We start from the raw sequence: 19144 nt of genomic DNA, 5'->3' as shown, positions 1-19144 counted from the left end.
ATTTTTTTGCAGTTTGTCTTTCTTTTATTAGAAAGTAGTAGTTAGAGTAGCATGCATCGTTGCATTCTCTAGAATAGTCTTCGTTTTTTGAAACATGGAATCATAGAAGGAAGCATATGATAGTAGAGGATTTAGAGTCTACATGATCAAATTGCTTTGGAAGAAGTCATCTAGCTGACAAGAATGAGAAGATTTGGACCATCTTGCACATCACAATTCATCCAAGTATTTTCTAACATAATGTTAGAGGTAGTCATCTTGCAGAAAGGATCACCAGGATCCTCCAATAAGAACCATCATTTAGGAGAGGTTCTTTAATATTTGGAAGAAGCATTATGACATGACTAATATATATTCCATTTAGTATGGAAACAATAATCTTGAAGGATGAAGGGATGATGATGGTCAAGTTACGATTTGAAAGACAGAATTAAAGTCTTTCTCCTCTTATAAAGGGAAGTTTATCTTCGATATAGATAGAAGCAAGCTCATTGAAAGAAAGATCACTAGATGGCTGTATTCATATCTTTAGTAACTCTTCTCTAGAAGGTAGAATTCATGTCTACAAGAATCTTGCAGAAAGAGTTGGTCGTAAGAATGTGCTCGATAACATGAGCATGAGAGGTCTTCCATGTGGTTACTTGATGCTTGGAAGGAGGAGTTTGGTATGCTTTGGAATGGCTAAAGATCAAGACTCTTCCATAAGATAACATGGCATAGACATGATGATATTGGAAAGAAGATTGGTAATGACAACTTCAAGGAGAATATTTTGTAGCTTGTTGATTAGTTCATTCCATGGACACTTGGATTGAAAATTGAAAGCATGGAGAAGGATTTTTGTACAATATGGAGATAGACCATGCGAAAGGATGTTGATCTTAAAGGAAACAAGTAAGAAAAATCTGACATCTTCACAAAAGGCCATCATGATGAGGTAGTTATGATATTGATGTGTTGGTATATGGTTTTGCTACCCGGAAGAATGTTACAGAAATGCATAATGGCAGTTGAGGCAAGTGTATCTACAATTCTTTGTTTTGAACTCAATTCAATAAATACATGGATTGAGTGAATGGCTTTGACAATCCTTGGAGGATTATATGGCCAAGATGTCTACATCATCTTTGGACTGAAAGGTAGCACTACAAAAAGATAACCTGATGTTTATGTCTCAATGAAAATGAAGATCACTTTCATGATTAGAGGGAACTACGACTAGCTCTACTTTGATTGGCTCAATATAACGCCTTCGTTGATGATGACTAGAGGAAAGTCATATGAAAGGTTGATGGCATGAACCCTGTCACATATTAAAGAAAAAGTTTGGCTCCATTACATCCAAAAAAGATAAAAGCTCAATATGATGAGATGCAAAGGAAAAGAGAAGCCATGCAACTACTTGAAGATCTCCATGAAAGAACCAATAACTAATGTAGTAATGAAATTTGAGACAAGCTAAAGGGCTTGTGGTTGTGTCTTCCTAGTTAAAAGGAAGTAAGGAATCTCCTCTATGATTGAGAGGGAGTAAGAAGTCTCCTTAAATGTTTGAGAAGGATCAAGGATCTATTCCTTAATTAAGAGGGAATGAGGATCTCCTCTTTGGTTGAGAGGGAGTGATGATGGACATCATATTCTCCATGTGTCATGCACTAGACTGGGACTAACAGTCGTAAGTCTAGTGAAGGCACTAGGAACAAGAATGGAGGATTGGATAAGTATCTGGGATTGGTAATCCTTGAGGATTGGGAATCCAAGATAGGAAGTAATCCCATGGACCGACACTCTTTGAGGATTGGACAAGGTATCGAAGACAAGTGGTCAAAAAAGGATTGATATCCTTTGAGGATTAGGAATCCAAGATAAGAATAGTCCTTGAAGGGCATACCCAGTGAACATCTGAATGGGGTATATGCCTTGAGAGGTAGTGTGGTGTCTCACATAAAACCTCCCAGCATTATGCTCTATTCTAGTGGATAGATAGAGGATGGTAGTCAAGGCCTTGCTATGTTGACAATGTTGGTTATGATGTAGATGCTTGTGAATGGCTTATCAATCCAACTCTCCTTATGAGAATATTTCAATTTGAGAGAATCCTTGTAGTGACTATGTAATTATGAATACCTCCCTAGTTAAGAGGGAGTGTTGGAAAATGTAACTAGATTGGGTCTTCATAATTACCTTTGTACTTATGACATTGTATATTTTTTGTAAAAAGAAGAAAAAGAATTATTATTTTAAACATGGGTTTCATGCTCGAATTGATTTGTCTACTAGGTCAAGCATGTTCTTCATGCTTCTAGGGTTTGTCAAGTCAAAAATATAATTTTCATACATCTTGGAGTCAAGTCCCATTTGGAGTTTGATAAGAAAGTGGAAAAAGAATTTTGTTTTAAGTCAAAATATCATTTTTGTCCATACAAAGCCAAGTCAGCCCTCCCTCTTCAAGTTGGCCCTGTTTGGGGCAATTCAACCTATTTAGATGGGTATATATAAGAGCCGCCCGACTTCATTTGACCCACACATCAAGCAAGTTCGATCTCCTGAGAAAGGAGGAGGAAAATGTGCAAAAAAGACAAGGAGAGAGAAAGCTAGGTCAAAGGAGAAGGAAATCTAACCTAAAAGCTCCCACAAGTGCGAAATTTCAGAGTTGCAGGAGGGCCAAAAATTGTAGGTCTGTTGCAAGAGGCCGAAATTCTGTTGCAAGGGCCAAAATCTGAAGTTTGACCAACTTTGGAAGGGTTTGACCATCATTGACTTGTGGAGACTTTGACTTGTTGGAAAAGCTTGGAAGGAGGGTTGACTTGGGGCTTGTGAGTGGACTTGGTCTTGGTGTTTGGGTCTTGGATTTCTTATTTGATCTGATTCTATAAGAAGAGAAGAAATTATTTTTGGGTTTTCCCCTTGGAGGGGTTTTGGCCTAGATTGGAGCCTACATCTTATGTCCATTGTCTTTTATGATCTTCATGGTTTATGGCCTTGATAATTGTTTGATGAAAAGAATCTAATAAAGAATAATAAGAAGCTAATATAAGTTCACAAGAAGTTATTAAGGAAGGATAATTGTTTTAATTGTTTCCCTACTTGATTCTCCAACAAAAAGAAGTCTATGGTGACTTCCAAGTGGATCAAGTATGTGGTAAACAACAACATAGAGAAGTACCAAACAAAATTCGTGAGGGTTCTCCTAGAAAGAGGGAAAGGACTATGAGGAGACATTTGCTCCTATTGTCAGGTATACTTCTGTTAGAACTATTATTTCTATTTTCTTTTGTTGGAGATTACATCAAATGGATGTAAAGACCGCTTTTCTCGACAGAATGATTGAAGAAGTGTACATAGAGTTACCTCAGGGCTTTGAGGTACACGAGAAGGAATCTCACATATGCAAACTGAAGAAAGCTTTGTATGGACCTCAGACATGATTGATGAATATTTGATGAGTTTGGGTTGATCTTGTTATTATATGACTTGTTTTTTACAGGAGTAGGACTCATGTCGTAGTGGGAGCATCAGTGGCAAGATGATTTACTTCCATGATGGAGGGTGTTAGCGCTTGAAATTTCACCTCAGGCTGAGAAAGGTAAACTTCAAGGCAACATCAAACCACTTAGCCTCGTAGCTAGCCCTACGGGGCAGGAGAGGGCTCTCTCCGGTCTATCTCGACAAAGATCTTCAAACGAGGCAGAGATAACCAATAAAGAACACTGATTTTAGGCTAGTAAACTGATAAAAAGGTTTGGTTTGCGATTTTTAGGGTTTTGGTGGAAAGTTGGGAAAAGGCAATTTTGGGTGCGGGGATTCGACAGTTTTTGCAGGGGGTTCTTTGGGGCAGGGTAGGAGACTGTATTGATGCCTTTAAATTAAGTGGATGGATAGGAATGACCGGTGAAGAGCTAAAGAGAGCAAGAAACCTTCAAGAATTCTCTTTAGACAAATGAAAACATAAATATTAAGCAAACTTAAAAGCAGAGCATGACAATCATGAATTCTACTTTAACACTTCATTCGCCTAATTTGCAGAAGGGAAAGTAATATGATGGATCACATAACAAATTTACAAGTACAAAGAGATACACACCATCAATACATGTAACCACAGGAATCCCAAAAACACTGCAAAACCCTGGTCTTTCTTCCTTTGCCAAAACTGCAGAGATACAATGAATAATACAATAGTAGCTTCTCCCTCAAGAGTCCAACCTCTCCAAATGAGCATTGACCCGTAGAAGCATAGCCTCACGCTCAACGGGCACCAAGTCACCGGGTCTCTTGCGTGCCAAGTTGCGGTCCTCATGGATCCTCCGCAACTCATCTAGAGTGTGCTCCTCCTCAAGTTGCTTGTTGCGCTGCTCCAAGTAGGTGATGGTCCAATTTGCCATGTCCAATCTTTGCTGCAATGAGTCATTTTCCCTGGTCTTTCTTCCTTTGCCAAAACTGCAGAGATACAATGAATAGTACAATAGTAGCTTCTCCCTCAAGAGTCCAACCTCTCCAAATGAGCATTGACCCGTAGAAGCATAGCCTCACGCTCAACGGGCACCAAGTCACCGGGTCTCTTGCGTGCCAAGTTGCGGTCCTCATGGATCCTCCGCAACTCATCTAGAGTGTGCTCCTCCTCAAGTTGCTTGTTGCACTGCTCCAAGTAGGTGATGGTCCAATTTGCCATGTCCAATCTTTGCTGCAATGAGTCATTTTCAGCTCTAAGGTGCTGAATGATCTCCTTTGACTCTAGGCTAGGAGAAATTATGTCAAGATCAACAACCTTTATGCCTGGAACACCTGATGGCCCCTCATCAATCTTGGGTTGTTTGCCTCTCTCTGGTACCTGTGCTGCTGTCGGAGATGAGGCCCCTTCCACCTGGTGTGGAGATAACACTCGCTGAGCTGATGAAGACGGCGAGACCCCTTCCACCTGATGTGGAGAAAATACTCGCCGAGCTGCTGCAAATAAGGCCCTGTGGCCTCTCTGGTATGTGACCAATGGAGGAGAGCTGACATGTCTGGTCTCAGGAATATCATGCTGCTGTGAAGGCCCTCCCTCCTCATGAACAACCTCAGGGGGTGATGATGTTGATGCTGTGAAAAAATCCCGAGAGATAAAATCCTCCCATGGGATACCCTGCTGAGCCAACTGATGTATGACCACAAGCTAGATCAAACCATAATGATAGATGCTCCTGTGCTGCTGTGCTGGACTTCTTCTCTGCACCAAGGGCACCATCCTCTCAATATTCTGGCATAGGAAAACAGGGATGTTCATCATCCGTACCCGTGTGAAATGCATCAACAAACGAATATGGTATGAAAACACACGTGAAAATCTGCCCTCACAGGTGAAATAGCGCATGATAAGCCTCATCAAGGGAACATACTCATCCCTCAAAAATCTGAAAGGAACTACACCAGTCATGTGTCTCATAAAGGCAGGTTTAATGTAGGACTCATGCTGAAATCTATCCAACAGTGTGCGCTTGTTCCACACTTCTCCAACATTAGGTATCCCCGTTGCTTGGGCAATCATCTCAGGTGTCAATGTGAAATCCACCCCTGTAAGGTTCACATGCCCATCATGCAAATGTAAAACAAACAAGCGGGCCAATTCCCTGTGATGCTGGATTTGAGAGATCCTCTCACAAAATTCATAGCATGACAGATAGCGAAAACATGTGACTGCCATTGGACAAGCCTGCAAATCAGTCAAAGAGGTGGGCTCCTCTCTCTTATGGTGACCACTTTTACCACCCCTGTGAGGCCTCCTTTGTACCTCAACCTCCGGCGTTGACTCACGGTTATCACTCTACTCATAGTCGGTCTCGTTTTCTGACATGGTTTTGAGAACAAAGTGGCTGGAATGTACTGCTGCTTCTGCTAAAAAATCTGCTAGTTTAATTGTTGAAATGTTGTTTCAAGGGGACAAATAGCACAAGGGAAATGTTAGGGAAGGGAGACTTTTAAGGGAAATTGGGAAAAATATATGAAATAGGGAGTTTAAGGGAAGGAATCATGATGCACCCCATCACACAATTATCATTTGCACAATTTTTATGAGAAACAGGGTTTAGGATTAGATTCTTGATTTTTAGGAATAGAGGTAGGGTTTTAGGGCTTTTAGTATTTTTGGTAGAGAGATTGAGTAAAAATGATGAGGGAGGTGGAAATAGGATGTAGGGAAAAAGTGGGGGGTGAAAAGGATAACCTTGAAAACAACAAGACAAACCCTAGCTCAACCAACACTTTGACCTTCTTAAGCAAATATACATTGGACTCATTATTTCAAAATGATGACTTTAAAATACATTCTCATGCTTTTCAAGCTTTGGCAAACAATGTATTTGAATGATGGGAGGCCTACCTGCAACCTTGAAGCAATCTGGAGTGATTTAGCAGCTTACTGGCGAAATTTGGCAAAGGAATTCCCAACAGGTCGCGCGCACTGCCCCACTGGTCGCGCGCCCTCAACGGGTCGCGCCTGTGTAATTTCTGAACTGGAATGGGCAGCCTGACGGGTCGCGCTCGCCCAACGGGTCGCGCGCCAGTCTCAATGGGTCGCGCGCAGGCAGACTAGACAAACTTGCCCAAATTTTCTTCAAAACGATTCTCTCTATTGCTTTAAGGCACAATGAAGACTAAATGGAGGGAGAAAGGGGCTTTATAGTCTTGTTTTAAATTAATTTCATTTTAAACCCTCTTTCTAATGTTTTTGTCATGACACTTTTTAAAATTTGAAAACTGCTGACTTTATGGTTTCCTTTTGTCCTGAAATTGGTTGAATTGATGTTTTTCTTGAAAAATTTTGCAGGGATAGCTTCTGAGGAATCTTGGCAAAGGGGACCAGGGCTGCATGCTGACTTTCAAAGAAATTTGAATTTTTACAATTTTTAACAAAATTTTAAGAAAATGACCTTGGGCTTTAAAAACAGGGTTTTTAAATCCAAGGTAAAAATTAGTTGTACAAGATGAAATCTTTTGAAGAAACACTTTGATAGTCATCCCTCTGGCCTGTTGGGCACTTATTGACTTTTAAAGACCTGACTTTAAAGACAAATTGGACCCAAACCCTAGACCTAGGACTTTTGACCTCAAGACAAGACAAGTAACCTTGAAAGAGTTTATTGACTGAAACAACTTGATCCAGCAGTGCCAAGAGGGGAAAAAAGACACCAGCTCCTCCATCAGGGTTATGGCATGCCTAATGGAATGCAATGGGATGACACTGATGAGACACCTACTTATGCAAATGCAAAGAGCTTTGATCGCTGATGGAGGGCTACTAGACTGACTCTAACAGAGGGAACAGTCAAGCCCTACCTCATTAATAGAGGGAGTTGACCTTTGAGTTCAAGATGAAGAATCTAGATTTGAAACATTACTTCTTGGAACTACAAGTATGGCAGAAGCCGAGTGAGATATTCCTTGGTCAAAGGAAGTATATTGTTACAATTCTTCAAAGATTTGGGATGATGCACAATAAGTACATGGCCATTCCCATGGTTACCAATCTAACGAAGATAAGTGGCAGAGGGAGCAGCCAAAATTGCCTCAACAAATCTATTAGAATGATCTGAAAGCAACTATAATGATCGATCCAATGAAGGAAGTTGGTTAGCTTATGGTTGAGCTAAGACAAGCAATATAGGACGTGTTGAGGTACCAACATGGTACAATTGGATATGGATTGAGATATGTCTCAAATGATGAAATACAACTACAGGGATTCACAGATTTTGATTGGGTAGGAAGTATTGAAGACAAGAGCAGCACATCGAGATGTGGTTTTCACTTCTGCTATGATACCTTGGATAAGAAGGAAGCAAACATCTATATATTGCAGCTTGTTTGACAAGCTATGAAGCAGAGTGGTTGCGGAAGATACTCACAGGATTGCTTGATCAGGTGCAGGAGGCAACCGTTATGACGGGTCGAAGCACATTGAGATCATGGTACCAACACATTCGGAACATGGTATAGAAGGGAGAAGTGAGGCTCCAATAAATTTCTACAAACAAGTCGGTTGTTGACATTCTCAAAAGGCCTCTGTCATGGGATGAACTTTGTTTACTTCAGGGACAAGCTTGGAGTGGTTGAGAATGCTTCCCTTGGTTAAAGGGAGTGTTGATGTTGTAGCATCAAGGGGCAGAGATTCTCCCTAAGTCAAGGGTATTGACCAGGTCATGGGTAATGACTAGGAGCCATGTAATTTGAGTAGGGAGATTGACCCAGTGAGCTTCATGGCCCGAAGTGCTCCCCCAGTCAAGGGTTACATGACCATATTGCCAAGGGTTACTTGGCTAGTGGGTTAAGTGAGTGCCTCATAGCATCGGAAAGTATTTTTACCATTCAATAGCATGTGACAATATGTGGGAATGGTAAATGGGTCCAAGGTTTCACTGTTTGTCAGGGGGTACCTGACAATGTTCCAAGTGACGACTTGGTGGGTTGGTGAAACAAGGACTAGTCTTGTGTCAAGGGATATCTGGCCATCCAATGGGTAATTGGCTTGTGGGTGACCAGATCCTTTGCAAAGGAGATGTGACTAGTGGGTAACTAGACCCCTTTGCATGATGCTGATGTAGGATGCTTTCCACATGGTGTTGGAATAGAACACGAAGTGGATGGATACATCAACATAGCAAGCTCTTTCAATCTTTTCTTGGCATGGAGAAATTGTTTCAACAAAATGTACATCTGAGGAAGTCAAGGTGAATACCCCCCTAGCTAAGAGGGAGTGTTGATTTTATTGTAGCTTCAGTTGATATTCAAGTCAGCTCAAAAAAGGAAAATTGAGTTACTCAAGTCGGCTCCTAATGAAAAATGAATTTAAATCTTGAATTTTTCCTCCAAAAGGAAAGTCGGCCCAAATTAAGATCACCCCTCTTGGGATACTCCAAATCAATATAAAAGGAGCACTCGACCTACTCCATTCAATCATCAATTTGAAGGATCATCATCTACTAATATCTTTGTTCACTCATGCAAAAAGAAAGATTTTTGAGTTAAGAGGGTTGAAGTTCCTGTGTCTATATATGTGCCTGTGGGAGGGCTGAAGCCCTAAAGGACATTGAGAGCCTCAATTTGTAAGCAGAAGAGACCTCAACCTAAATTTTGGATAGTCGAGATAAGCAACAGGAAGAAAACAACTTGTTTTGAGACCAGGCCTTAGGTCTAGAGAGGACCGAGAAGCTTCAGGCATTAAGAAGAGAAGACTGAGTTGGCTTAGGCATGTGGAGAGACTAGCAAGGTAGAAAAAGAAATTTTTGTTTATGGGAGAAGGGTTGGACTAGCCCTAGGAGTTCCCAAGTTGTCTTATGAAACTCAGATTGTAATTTTTGTTGAATTGAAGAATCTCTCCTAAGAAAAGATTGATGGGTTTTTCCTTAGTTAAGGTTTTCCCAGGGTAAAAGTTTGTCTCTAGTTTTTGGTTCTCTTCAATATCCTATTGTCATTATTGTTTTACTATTGATATTTTCTATGTATAATTGTTTAATGATGAATGTGACTTATGATGCATTAATGAAGAAATCATTGGAAAGTAATTATCTAATTAGAAAATCTATAAAACTCGACAATTACAACATAATTTGGGAGTGCCAAGGCTACCCCTAACAACTAAAAGATAATGTGATACAAATGAAATAAATGAAAAGAGAGTAAGAAAGGGAGACTCGAGAAGGGAAAGCTAAAAAAGAGAAAAGACTTTTACTTGGCACTAAATATAGAAGTAGATGTAGAGGAGAGTGTTGGAAGATGCTTTTCTTCATCAATCATTGTGAAGGTAATAATGCAACCCCTCCTCATGGCATATGAGGAATTCCCAAGGCTGAAAGGCTAAGTTACCAAGAAATGGAAACGAATAGATATCCGTATATGGATCCACCATACTTTTGAAAGTTGAGATCCAGATACAAATACATAAAATAAAATAATATTTTTAAATTTTAGAAAACATATTCAAAGATTAAAACCAAAACCATTCATGAATCACAACATTAGAACTGAAATCATTAGATAATTTATAAATCTAAACACTGAAATCATGATGCATCATGCTTTATACAAAAAGGACGATTATGAATACAAAGTTGAGTGTTTCATCAATGATCACTCTATTGATATGATGATGAGTAGGTCTAACTACATGTCGAAAAATGGGTCTACATGCTCATCAATTGAATATTTCAACTCTACATCATGATCAACATATCTCAGGTAAAAGTTCTTGCATGCAGAAGAAGATTAAATTTCAGAGAGATTAAAGACAATTAGTTCTAAGGATTCTTGCATTCAGAAGCAGATTTCAAAGGCGTTGCTCTTTGTTCAACAAGGGCATCAATCTCTCAGGACAATTGAGATCACAAAAAGGGATGCTTATAACATAGAATCAGCATAAACAAAAGTGCATAGTATCGACCATGTAAATCTGTATGAGAACAAATGTACACCCTATTCATCATTGAACGGACACGATAAGAAACATAGGAAATTCACAAAGGTAAGGGAAAGTCTATACTCACAAGATGGTTTGAAGGCTCATCCAACAGAAGAATATGAGGTTTATTGAAGGTAATTTTGGCAAAAGCTACCCGACTTTTCTGACCACCTAAACAAAAACCAATAGTGTGTTAAAACTCCATACATTTCTTTGACATCTAACTGCAATCTAACTTTTACTATAATTTAAAAATCCAATCAGTGATATGAAACACGCCAATCTGTACCTGACAATGTATACATGGGTTGAAGTGCAAGGTTCCCTGTGATGCCAAACGACCCTAAATGTGCCCTTAGCTTTTGTTCTAAGACACCCTGTATGCATACACAACTCAAAGTTCAATCATCATGTTAGCACACAAATTTTAAACAAGTTGAAACTAGCAACTCATATTTGAAAAGTATATTAACACAACAACGAATAGAAATTTCCAATAAATTAAAAGAAAGGAGAGAAAATCTTCTAGACAGTTACTATAAAGTTGAAGAGTGCCAAGATTCTAATACAAAATACAAAATTTACATAAACTGTGATCAGAGGAATAACAAGGATAATACCAGTTGCTTAATTGCTGGGCTATAATGTTGGAATTCACCCCTGCCCAACCCACTCAATGAGAAACATCAATACTTTTACAAGAAAGAATTCAACTAACAATTACAGAATTTTTGTTCCAGATGAAGGCCATATATGGGTACTCATCCATACACTAAAACCCTTGTTCACTAACAATGATGCTCACTAGTTATTTAGGTAGGTGACCAAGGGATATGTGTTGTCTTCAGTGAACAACTAATTATTGCTCTCCTCCATCACACTTGGAATTAATCACCATGCTCCATTTGGTCGCCATTACCTCCATTTTGATGTCAAAGGTAGAAAACATCTAGACAATTGGTTGCATCCAAGACTAGACTACCTTTTTAGTCAGCCAAATAAAACGAACAGTCATCCTACATGTCACCACCACCATCATGTAGATTTTTCAAGTGCAATAGATACAAGCACTACTCCTGGAACTGATAATTACTTCTAATGATATTGAAAATTATCTTAGCACTTCCAGATTATCATTAAGCAATTAGACTTCAGAAATTCAACCATAAAATGCAATAGGACAGAAGAGATGACAATAGAACAGTAATGCACAAAGACACAAGTTTTGTCCTGGGAAAACCCTCTTCTAGGGAAAAACCCAGCAACCTTTTCTTAGAGAAATTATCCAATTCAACAAGAAACACAATCTGATATTTCCAGTCAAAATAAAGTCAAACTGACCAGCAACAAGGCCCAGGTCAAACCTGGTCAAACTGTCCACAATATCCTGTCAAACATCTGCTCAGAGATTTCTGTCAACTTTGGTCAACTAGACCGAATTTCGGCCTCATGCTCCACAGAAAATTCCATCTGCTGCCCAACAAAATGCTTAGAAAATTTTTGGCCTTTTTCCACACGTGCAAAATCAAACAGAGTCAAAACAGAGACAAGATGCTTGGTCAATGCTTGGACTAGACTGGTCAAACTTCGGACTGTTTCTCTCCTTTCTCCTTCGCATAGATGAACAGAAGGTATGATGCTTGAGTGGTCCGAATTGGTCAATTGAGGACAAATAACATATATATAGTCATCTCATGAGCCCAAATAGGTGTGACAAGGATGCTAGCCAACTTGACTTTGTGCAAACAAATAATTTAAATTTCGAAAATTTAACAATGTTCCACCAAGTTTCCGGGATGAGGAAGCGAGGGAACAAGGATACGCAGGAGCGGCCTAGGGAAAAGCTCCCCACCAATTTTTAGGAAACGTGGGGGGACGTCAAGGTTTTAAAAAATTATAAATATAAAATATAAATCGATAAATCATATAATTGAAACAAATTTAAAACAAAACGCATGATCATTGATATCATTATCATATAAATTATAATCATACATCATACATGTAAGTTTGTAATTGTACAGTGTAACTACTAGTCTACTAACTTACTAACAATGCACAATGAAAATAAATTATAAAATTATAATTGTCAAAGTTTTAAACTTTAAACTTTAAACCATATTGATGTTCCACTTACAACTATGAACATCGAATATTGAATAATATAAAAGTCAAGTTTGATACATCAGCGACAGTGTTCCATTCAACGAAAGAGCAGACAGAAGGCCGCTTGGCGATGGCCGCAGTGTTCAGTGCAATGAAGGAGCAAATTGAAAATGAAATGTGAAATGAACATAATGTAAACCCTTCCCAGTCGATCAACAAATATTAAAAATTACAATTTTTTTGTTTCATAAAAAAAATTGCGAATTTTTTCTAGGGAAACGACCCCTCAAGACCCCTTTTGCCTAGGAAACGGCCCCAATTGGAGGAAACGGCCCCAAAAATGGAGGAAACAACCCCTTTCAAGTTTCCTCGCGTACCCTGTTTTTTGGGAGCGTAGGGAGACATCCCCAAGTCCCCGGAGCGTGAGGGAGCTAGGAAACTCGAACCCCAGGGGGGGGGGGCGCGACCCCGTGGAACACTGAAATTTAATTTCCCCCTTTCGAAACCGACTTGAAATACAATTCATATCTATCATTTCTTTTGATTTTGGAGGGCTAATATAAATGATGAAGACCAACCATGTTCTATACCAAAACTATGTGGAAAGCATCCTGCATCAGCGTCATGCAAAGGAATCTAGTCACCCACTAGACATATCCCCTTTGCAAAGGATCTAGTCAACCACAAGCCAATTACCCATTGGTTGGTCAGGCACCCCCTAACATAAGACTAGTCCTTGTTTCACCAATCCACCAAGTCGTCACTTGGAATTAGGCACCCCCTAACACATGGTGAAACCCTGGGCCCATTTACCATTCCCACATGTCGTCACATGCTATTGAATGGAAAATTACTTGCCCAATGCTATAGGCACTCACTCAACCCACTAGCCAAATAACCATTGGCAATATGATCAGGGAACTCTAGGTCTTGATGCTATATGTGCCAAGCTCCCTAGCCACATTTACATGGCCTCCAGTCAATTCCCATGACCGGTCAATATCCTAACATAGGTAGAATCTACATTCCTTGATGCTACAACATCAACACTCCCTTTAACCAAGGTAAGCATTCTCAACCACTCTAATCTTGTCCCTAAAGTATAAAAATTCCATCCCAGGACAAAGGATTTGTGAGAATGTCAGGGATCCTGCTCATTTGTAGAAATGCATTGGAGCCTCACTACTCCCATCTATACCATATTTCAGTACTTGATCTCAATGTGCTTCAACCTATCATCATGATTGTCTCTAGCATCTGATCAAACAATCTTGCGAACAACTTTTGAAGCCACACTACTTCACAACTCGCCAACCAAGCTTCAATACACTCGGCCTCAACAATCCTGAGTGCGACAGATGTTTGTTTCCTGCCCAAGCAGAATCCATCTGATCAAACAACCTTGCGAGCAACTTTTGAAGCCACACTACTTCACAACTCGCCAACCAAGCTTCAATACACTCGGCCTCAACAATCTTGAGTGTGACAGTTATTTGCTTCCTACCCAAGCAAAATCCAAACTAAATCATCATCCTAATGCGCTTTTCTTGTCTTCAACACTCTGACCAATTTGAATCTATGTATCCCTATAGTTGTACTTCATCATTTGAAACATATCTCAATATTTGAAACATATCTCAATTCATGTCCAACTATATCATGTCCGTCCTCACCACATGTTGTGTTGCATGCCTCAGCTTAACCATGAACTAACCAACTTCCTTTACTGGATCCATTACCATAGTTGCTTTTCGGTCATATTGGTAGTCCCAATTGCTCCTTCTGCCACTCAGCTTCTTTAGATTAGTTACAATGAGAGTGGACATGGACTTGCAATCCATCATCTCAAATATCTGAAGGATCATGATAATATGCTTCCTTTGACCAAGGAAGATCTCACTTGGCTTCTGCCATGCTTCTAGTGCCAAGAAGTAATATATCCAACCAAGATCCTTCATCTCAAACCCAGAGGTCAACTCCCTCTGACACTGAAGTAGGGCTTGATTGCTCCCTCTATCATGGAGGGAAAATCAACCTGTCACTGTGGCTCCCTCTGTCATGTGAGTCCTTTTGCTCCCATTAAAAACAAGTCATATGATAACAAGATCAACCAAGACTCATCAGATATCCATCAATCCCAAAATACCATGCTCGACGTCCATACAAAGCCTTCTTTAGTATGCAAACAACTCGACCTAGTGGGACATAGAACAACATGTAGAGTTTGGTGTTGATACCAAACATGCAGTTAAAAGGGTTGGAACAATGATATTCCAACTCAAGTTAGGAGGCAAGATGGAACTAAAGGGCATGTTGTGGGTGTCAGAACGCAAATGAAGTCTTCTTTAAGTCTTTATGATGGAGAAGAAGAGGTTTTGCATGGCATTCCAAGATGGGACGGTACTGATCAAACCTAGGGGATCTAGCTTTGATGAGGTACATGTCATAGGAGGTAGGGAGAGCAACATGTATAGGCTAAGGGGCCAGCCTATTTGAGCAATGGCATGAAGTAAAGTAGTGACAACGAACAAGAAGAAAGTAGCTTCGAAGGTTGAGCAACTCGAAAGGAGTAAGCCTTCAGGTTCAGAAGGGGAGGAGCAGCCCATAAATTCCTCCAAATCTATCAAAAAAGTCTCTTGGTACAAGATGACCTTACAAGATGTTTAGCCGCGAAAGGCTTCTAGGAACCAGACCAAGGACAACAATATTTCGAGAATGTTTCCAAACCAGATGGCAAGGAAGGCTTCCAATTCAAAGGGAGTAGTCATGGTAGCATATGCAATTCCAAGTGGCATAAGTACCTCCCTCGATAATGGAGAGTGTTGATGTTTGTAGCTCAAAAAGGTACCTCTGCACAGGCTTGAGTGAGGCATTTAGAAGTCGCCCAAAGTCTCCTTGGAAATTTTTTCTAGTGTGAGCAAGTTGTTTTTGTAACTTAGCCTAAGTTTAACTTACAAAAAGAACATAATTATTATGTTGGTTTATTAAGCTAAAGTAAACTTAGGAAAAGTAAATTATTTACTTTAGTGATTATGCTTTAATCTCAACCAATGTTGTGAAAAGCGCGAGCGGGATTAAATCAGCGCCGGGAATGAAGCGGAAAAAATCGGAAAAATCGGGAAAAAAGCGGAAAAAGCGGGAAAAAAACATTTGGTACAAAAATATTTATTTTTTTTCATTTTTTATCAATTTTTTAATATCTAAACCATCTACAACATAAAATAAATACATTGACACATAAATATGATAAAAAAACTAATATATAAGATGTTTAATATCATTTCTAGCGCTAAAATCACACATAACATTGAATCATGTCCTGAATAGTAAGTCCTGACTCCTGAGTCCCAGCTCAGCCTCAAAATATCAACAAAAAATATGATAATGTATCTCATCATGTCATAATGTCATAGACTCATATACAATAAAATGAAAGTCTAATCCTATTGATTTCCTCTGCCCCTCTTGCGAGAAAATGTCACAGCTTTCCCTTTCCCTCTAGATGTAGATGTTGGTGCTTGTGCTAGTGGAAATGGCAGTGGAGTTTGATGTGCTCTAGAAGCTGAAGAACTAGAAGTAGGAGCTACAGGAGGTAGACCACGTCCTCTACTGGTGGCAGTGGTAGCCCGAGTAGGCGGTGTCACCTACTCCTCCTGCTCCTCCTCCTCCTCCTCCTCCTCCTCCTCCACTACATCCTGCACTAACCAATCATCAGCAGAATCCATGAGGCCTCTTGGCCTCAACCCTCCATGCAGCAGTGGTGTCAATCCCATCCAATGAGATGGCATCCACATCAGGTGTCCTCTCAAGTTGCCTCACCCACAATCGAAGATTGTAGTAGACGTAGACCATGTCATTAAGTCGCTGGGACTCCAACCTGTACAAAGATCATGAAATAATAATTAATAATTAATATTATAAAAAAATATTGTTTAATGAATTCAAAAATTTATTTGGAAATTTGCAATATTTTAAATGTTTAAGTGTTAACCTGTTGCGCTTCTTGTTCCGTATTTTTTCAAATACACTCTAGTTGCTCTCACATCCTGAGGAGCTGCATGTTTGGCTGAGGATGCGTACGGCAAGCTTTTGCAAAAGGGGTACTCTGCCACCATACATATTCCACCATGCATCTACAACAAAATTACAAATAAAATTTTAAATAAACATAAGAAAAAAATGGAATTTGAAGAGACAATGAAATTTGAAACAAAGTTACAAACTAAAAAATACCTGGCATTTTAATCGTCCTATCAGTGATAGCCATCTCAAAGCCAAATGTGCCACCTGCCATCTTATATGTCTCAATTTGTTTAGAGATCTCTATACGTTGTTCTGGAGATCGCACCATCTTATGGACACAGGATAAGAATCCATCCATGATCTCAGCATCAAAATCAAACCCACATGCATAAGAAAATGCAGGGTTCAGGAAAAGCCCAACAGCATGAATGGGACGATGGAGTGTGTTGTTCTATCGCTCATCAATCACTCCCCATAGAAGGAGTTGTTTCTGAAACCCATCATCTCCCTTATCATCATAGTAGGCCCGAATGGCTTCTTTGTCCCTGTCCATGGCTTCATACAAATAGCCCATTGCAGGCTTCTCACCATCAACCAACCGAAGAACCTTTACCAAAGGTTCAGTAACGGTGCACACCTTCTGCACTGCCGCCCAGAAGTCTTCCTGGTATGAAACTAGTCTGCATACGGCCTCTCCTTCTGGTTTGCGGCTCGTTGACATAGCACGCCACTCCTCTGAAAGAAACATTCTCTTCACATCCCACATAGAATTCAAGAGGGATTGAAGAGATATGAAACTCGTGGCAAACCGTGTAATGGCGGGGCGCACCAACTCTTTGTTGTTGGTGAATCTTCTCATCAAGCTAAGCACAGATGTATGATTATATATAAATTTTGTGATGCTTTTTGATGAGTCAACAATATCTTTGACAAAGGGAATTTTCCCTATGTCCTCTAACATCAAATCAATACAATGGGAACCACAAGGTGTCCAAAATAAAGTAGGATGCCTGTCCATAAGCATTCTACCAGCAGCAACATAATTTGCAGCATTGTCCGTTATGACTTGGACAACATGTTGTTCACCCACCTCCAAAATAAACACATCCAGCAAATCACATAAAGTTCTTGCATCTTTGATTTGATGAGATACATCAACAGATTTGATAAACATAGTCTCCTTGGGACAACTAACCAAGAAGTTTATAAGGGTTCTCCCCTTTTGGTCAGTCCAACCATCTGACATAACAGTGCATCCTGTTTGTGCCCATGATGCCCTAAAATCCTCCAATCTTTGGGTGCAGTCATGCTTTTCATCTTGAAGAATCCGGCCTCTGAAATCATGATAAGAAGGGATTTTGTACCCCGGGCCAACACTGGCAATAGCATCAACAGTAGGTTGGAAAAATGGATTATTCCTTACAATGCTGAAAGGAATATCACTCCAGAGGAGAAATTTTGCCATCAACCTATCAGCTTGTTCTTTTTCAGTTCTTTTTAGCATTGAACCGATAGATGGTTGTGAACCAGGTGTGGTTCGAGGAACAAAAAATGATGATGCAGCTACCGGATTGACTGATACTGCAGTAGAACCAGTGCCACTTGGCCCACTTCCTTCAGCTGACCTTTTTAGTTGCCTTTTGAGTTCTTCTTTGGCCTCTCTAGTGTGCTCTAATTCTCCTAATGCTCTCATGGCTCTTTGGATAAGTTCAGGATTTGTATTTATACAGGGCCCCACATCATGTCCAGGGATTTGTGCAAGGTGAAACTTCAACCTGTACACCCCCCCGCGTATCTCATTTCCACACAACTTGCAATTCAAGTTTTGTCTATCATTCGGAGCTTTAGGTTCACCATATTCGCAGAAAGGATCCAATTTCCTTGGCATGTTTGTTTTTGAATTTTGAATTTGCAAACCTATGGGAAAATAAGGATTAGGAAATAGGAATTTAGGATTACAATTTAGCATTTACAAAATTACAAGTTACAGATTTCCAGAATCCAAAGTTCCAAACCCAAGTTACCCAACCAAATGGCAAATGCCAAAAACAATGAAAAAACATAAACAATGTTTAAAAAAAATGAAAAAAAGAAAAAAAAAAAATTGGTTCCCATAGTCATACCAATTTACCCATCCCAAATCAATGAAAAAATACAAAAAATTCTTTAAAAACAATGAAAACAAAAGGAAAATGGTGCCCATATGAAGTTTCCCAATCAAAAACAATGAAAAACAATGTTTTTAAACAAGGAAAACAAAAATAAATTAATCCACATACCGTTTTTATGGAGAAATTGGTGCTCTCCTCTTGAATTTGTCCTACAAGCACTTAGATTTGCTCACAAACCCTCCAGCTGCTCTCTCCAAGACGTTCTCCTCCTCCTACGTGCGCCCACAGTCCAAATGAACAAAAAAAAATAAAAAATCGGATTATAAAACCCGCTGCCCCGACACCCCACGCTTTTTTCGGAAAAAAAGCGCGATTTTTTCGAAAAAAAAAAGAGCGATTTTTTCGAAAAAAAGCGTGGTTTTTTCGGAAAAAATCGGCAAAAAAATTTAGCCGCTTTTTTCCCATAAAACGCGCG

The 19144-nt window shown here is 39.7% G+C and overlaps 1 protein-coding gene across 1 annotated transcript in view; it reads right to left on the bottom strand.

The window, feature by feature from the left end:
* The window catches only part of LOC149150393 (ABC transporter F family member 3-like), a 371154-nt gene that overhangs the window by 7619 nt on the left and 344391 nt on the right, over positions 1 to 19144 (bottom strand). Inside the window, exons 15-16 of the mRNA XM_089438575.1 lie at positions 10719 to 10806; positions 10515 to 10600 (exon numbers count right to left, since the gene is read on the bottom strand). Coding sequence (XP_089294701.1) covers positions 10515 to 10600; positions 10719 to 10806 — 174 coding nt within the window. The remainder of the gene's footprint in view (positions 1 to 10514; positions 10601 to 10718; positions 10807 to 19144) is intronic.

The sequence above is a fragment of the Pinus tabuliformis genome, chromosome 9, assembly GCF_031772625.1.
Source record: "Pinus tabuliformis cultivar Carrire ecotype Pingquan chromosome 9, CPIR1, whole genome shotgun sequence".
Lineage (NCBI taxonomy): Eukaryota > Viridiplantae > Streptophyta > Pinopsida > Pinales > Pinaceae > Pinus > Pinus tabuliformis.
This window is presented reverse-complemented; position numbering and strand designations above follow the sequence as displayed.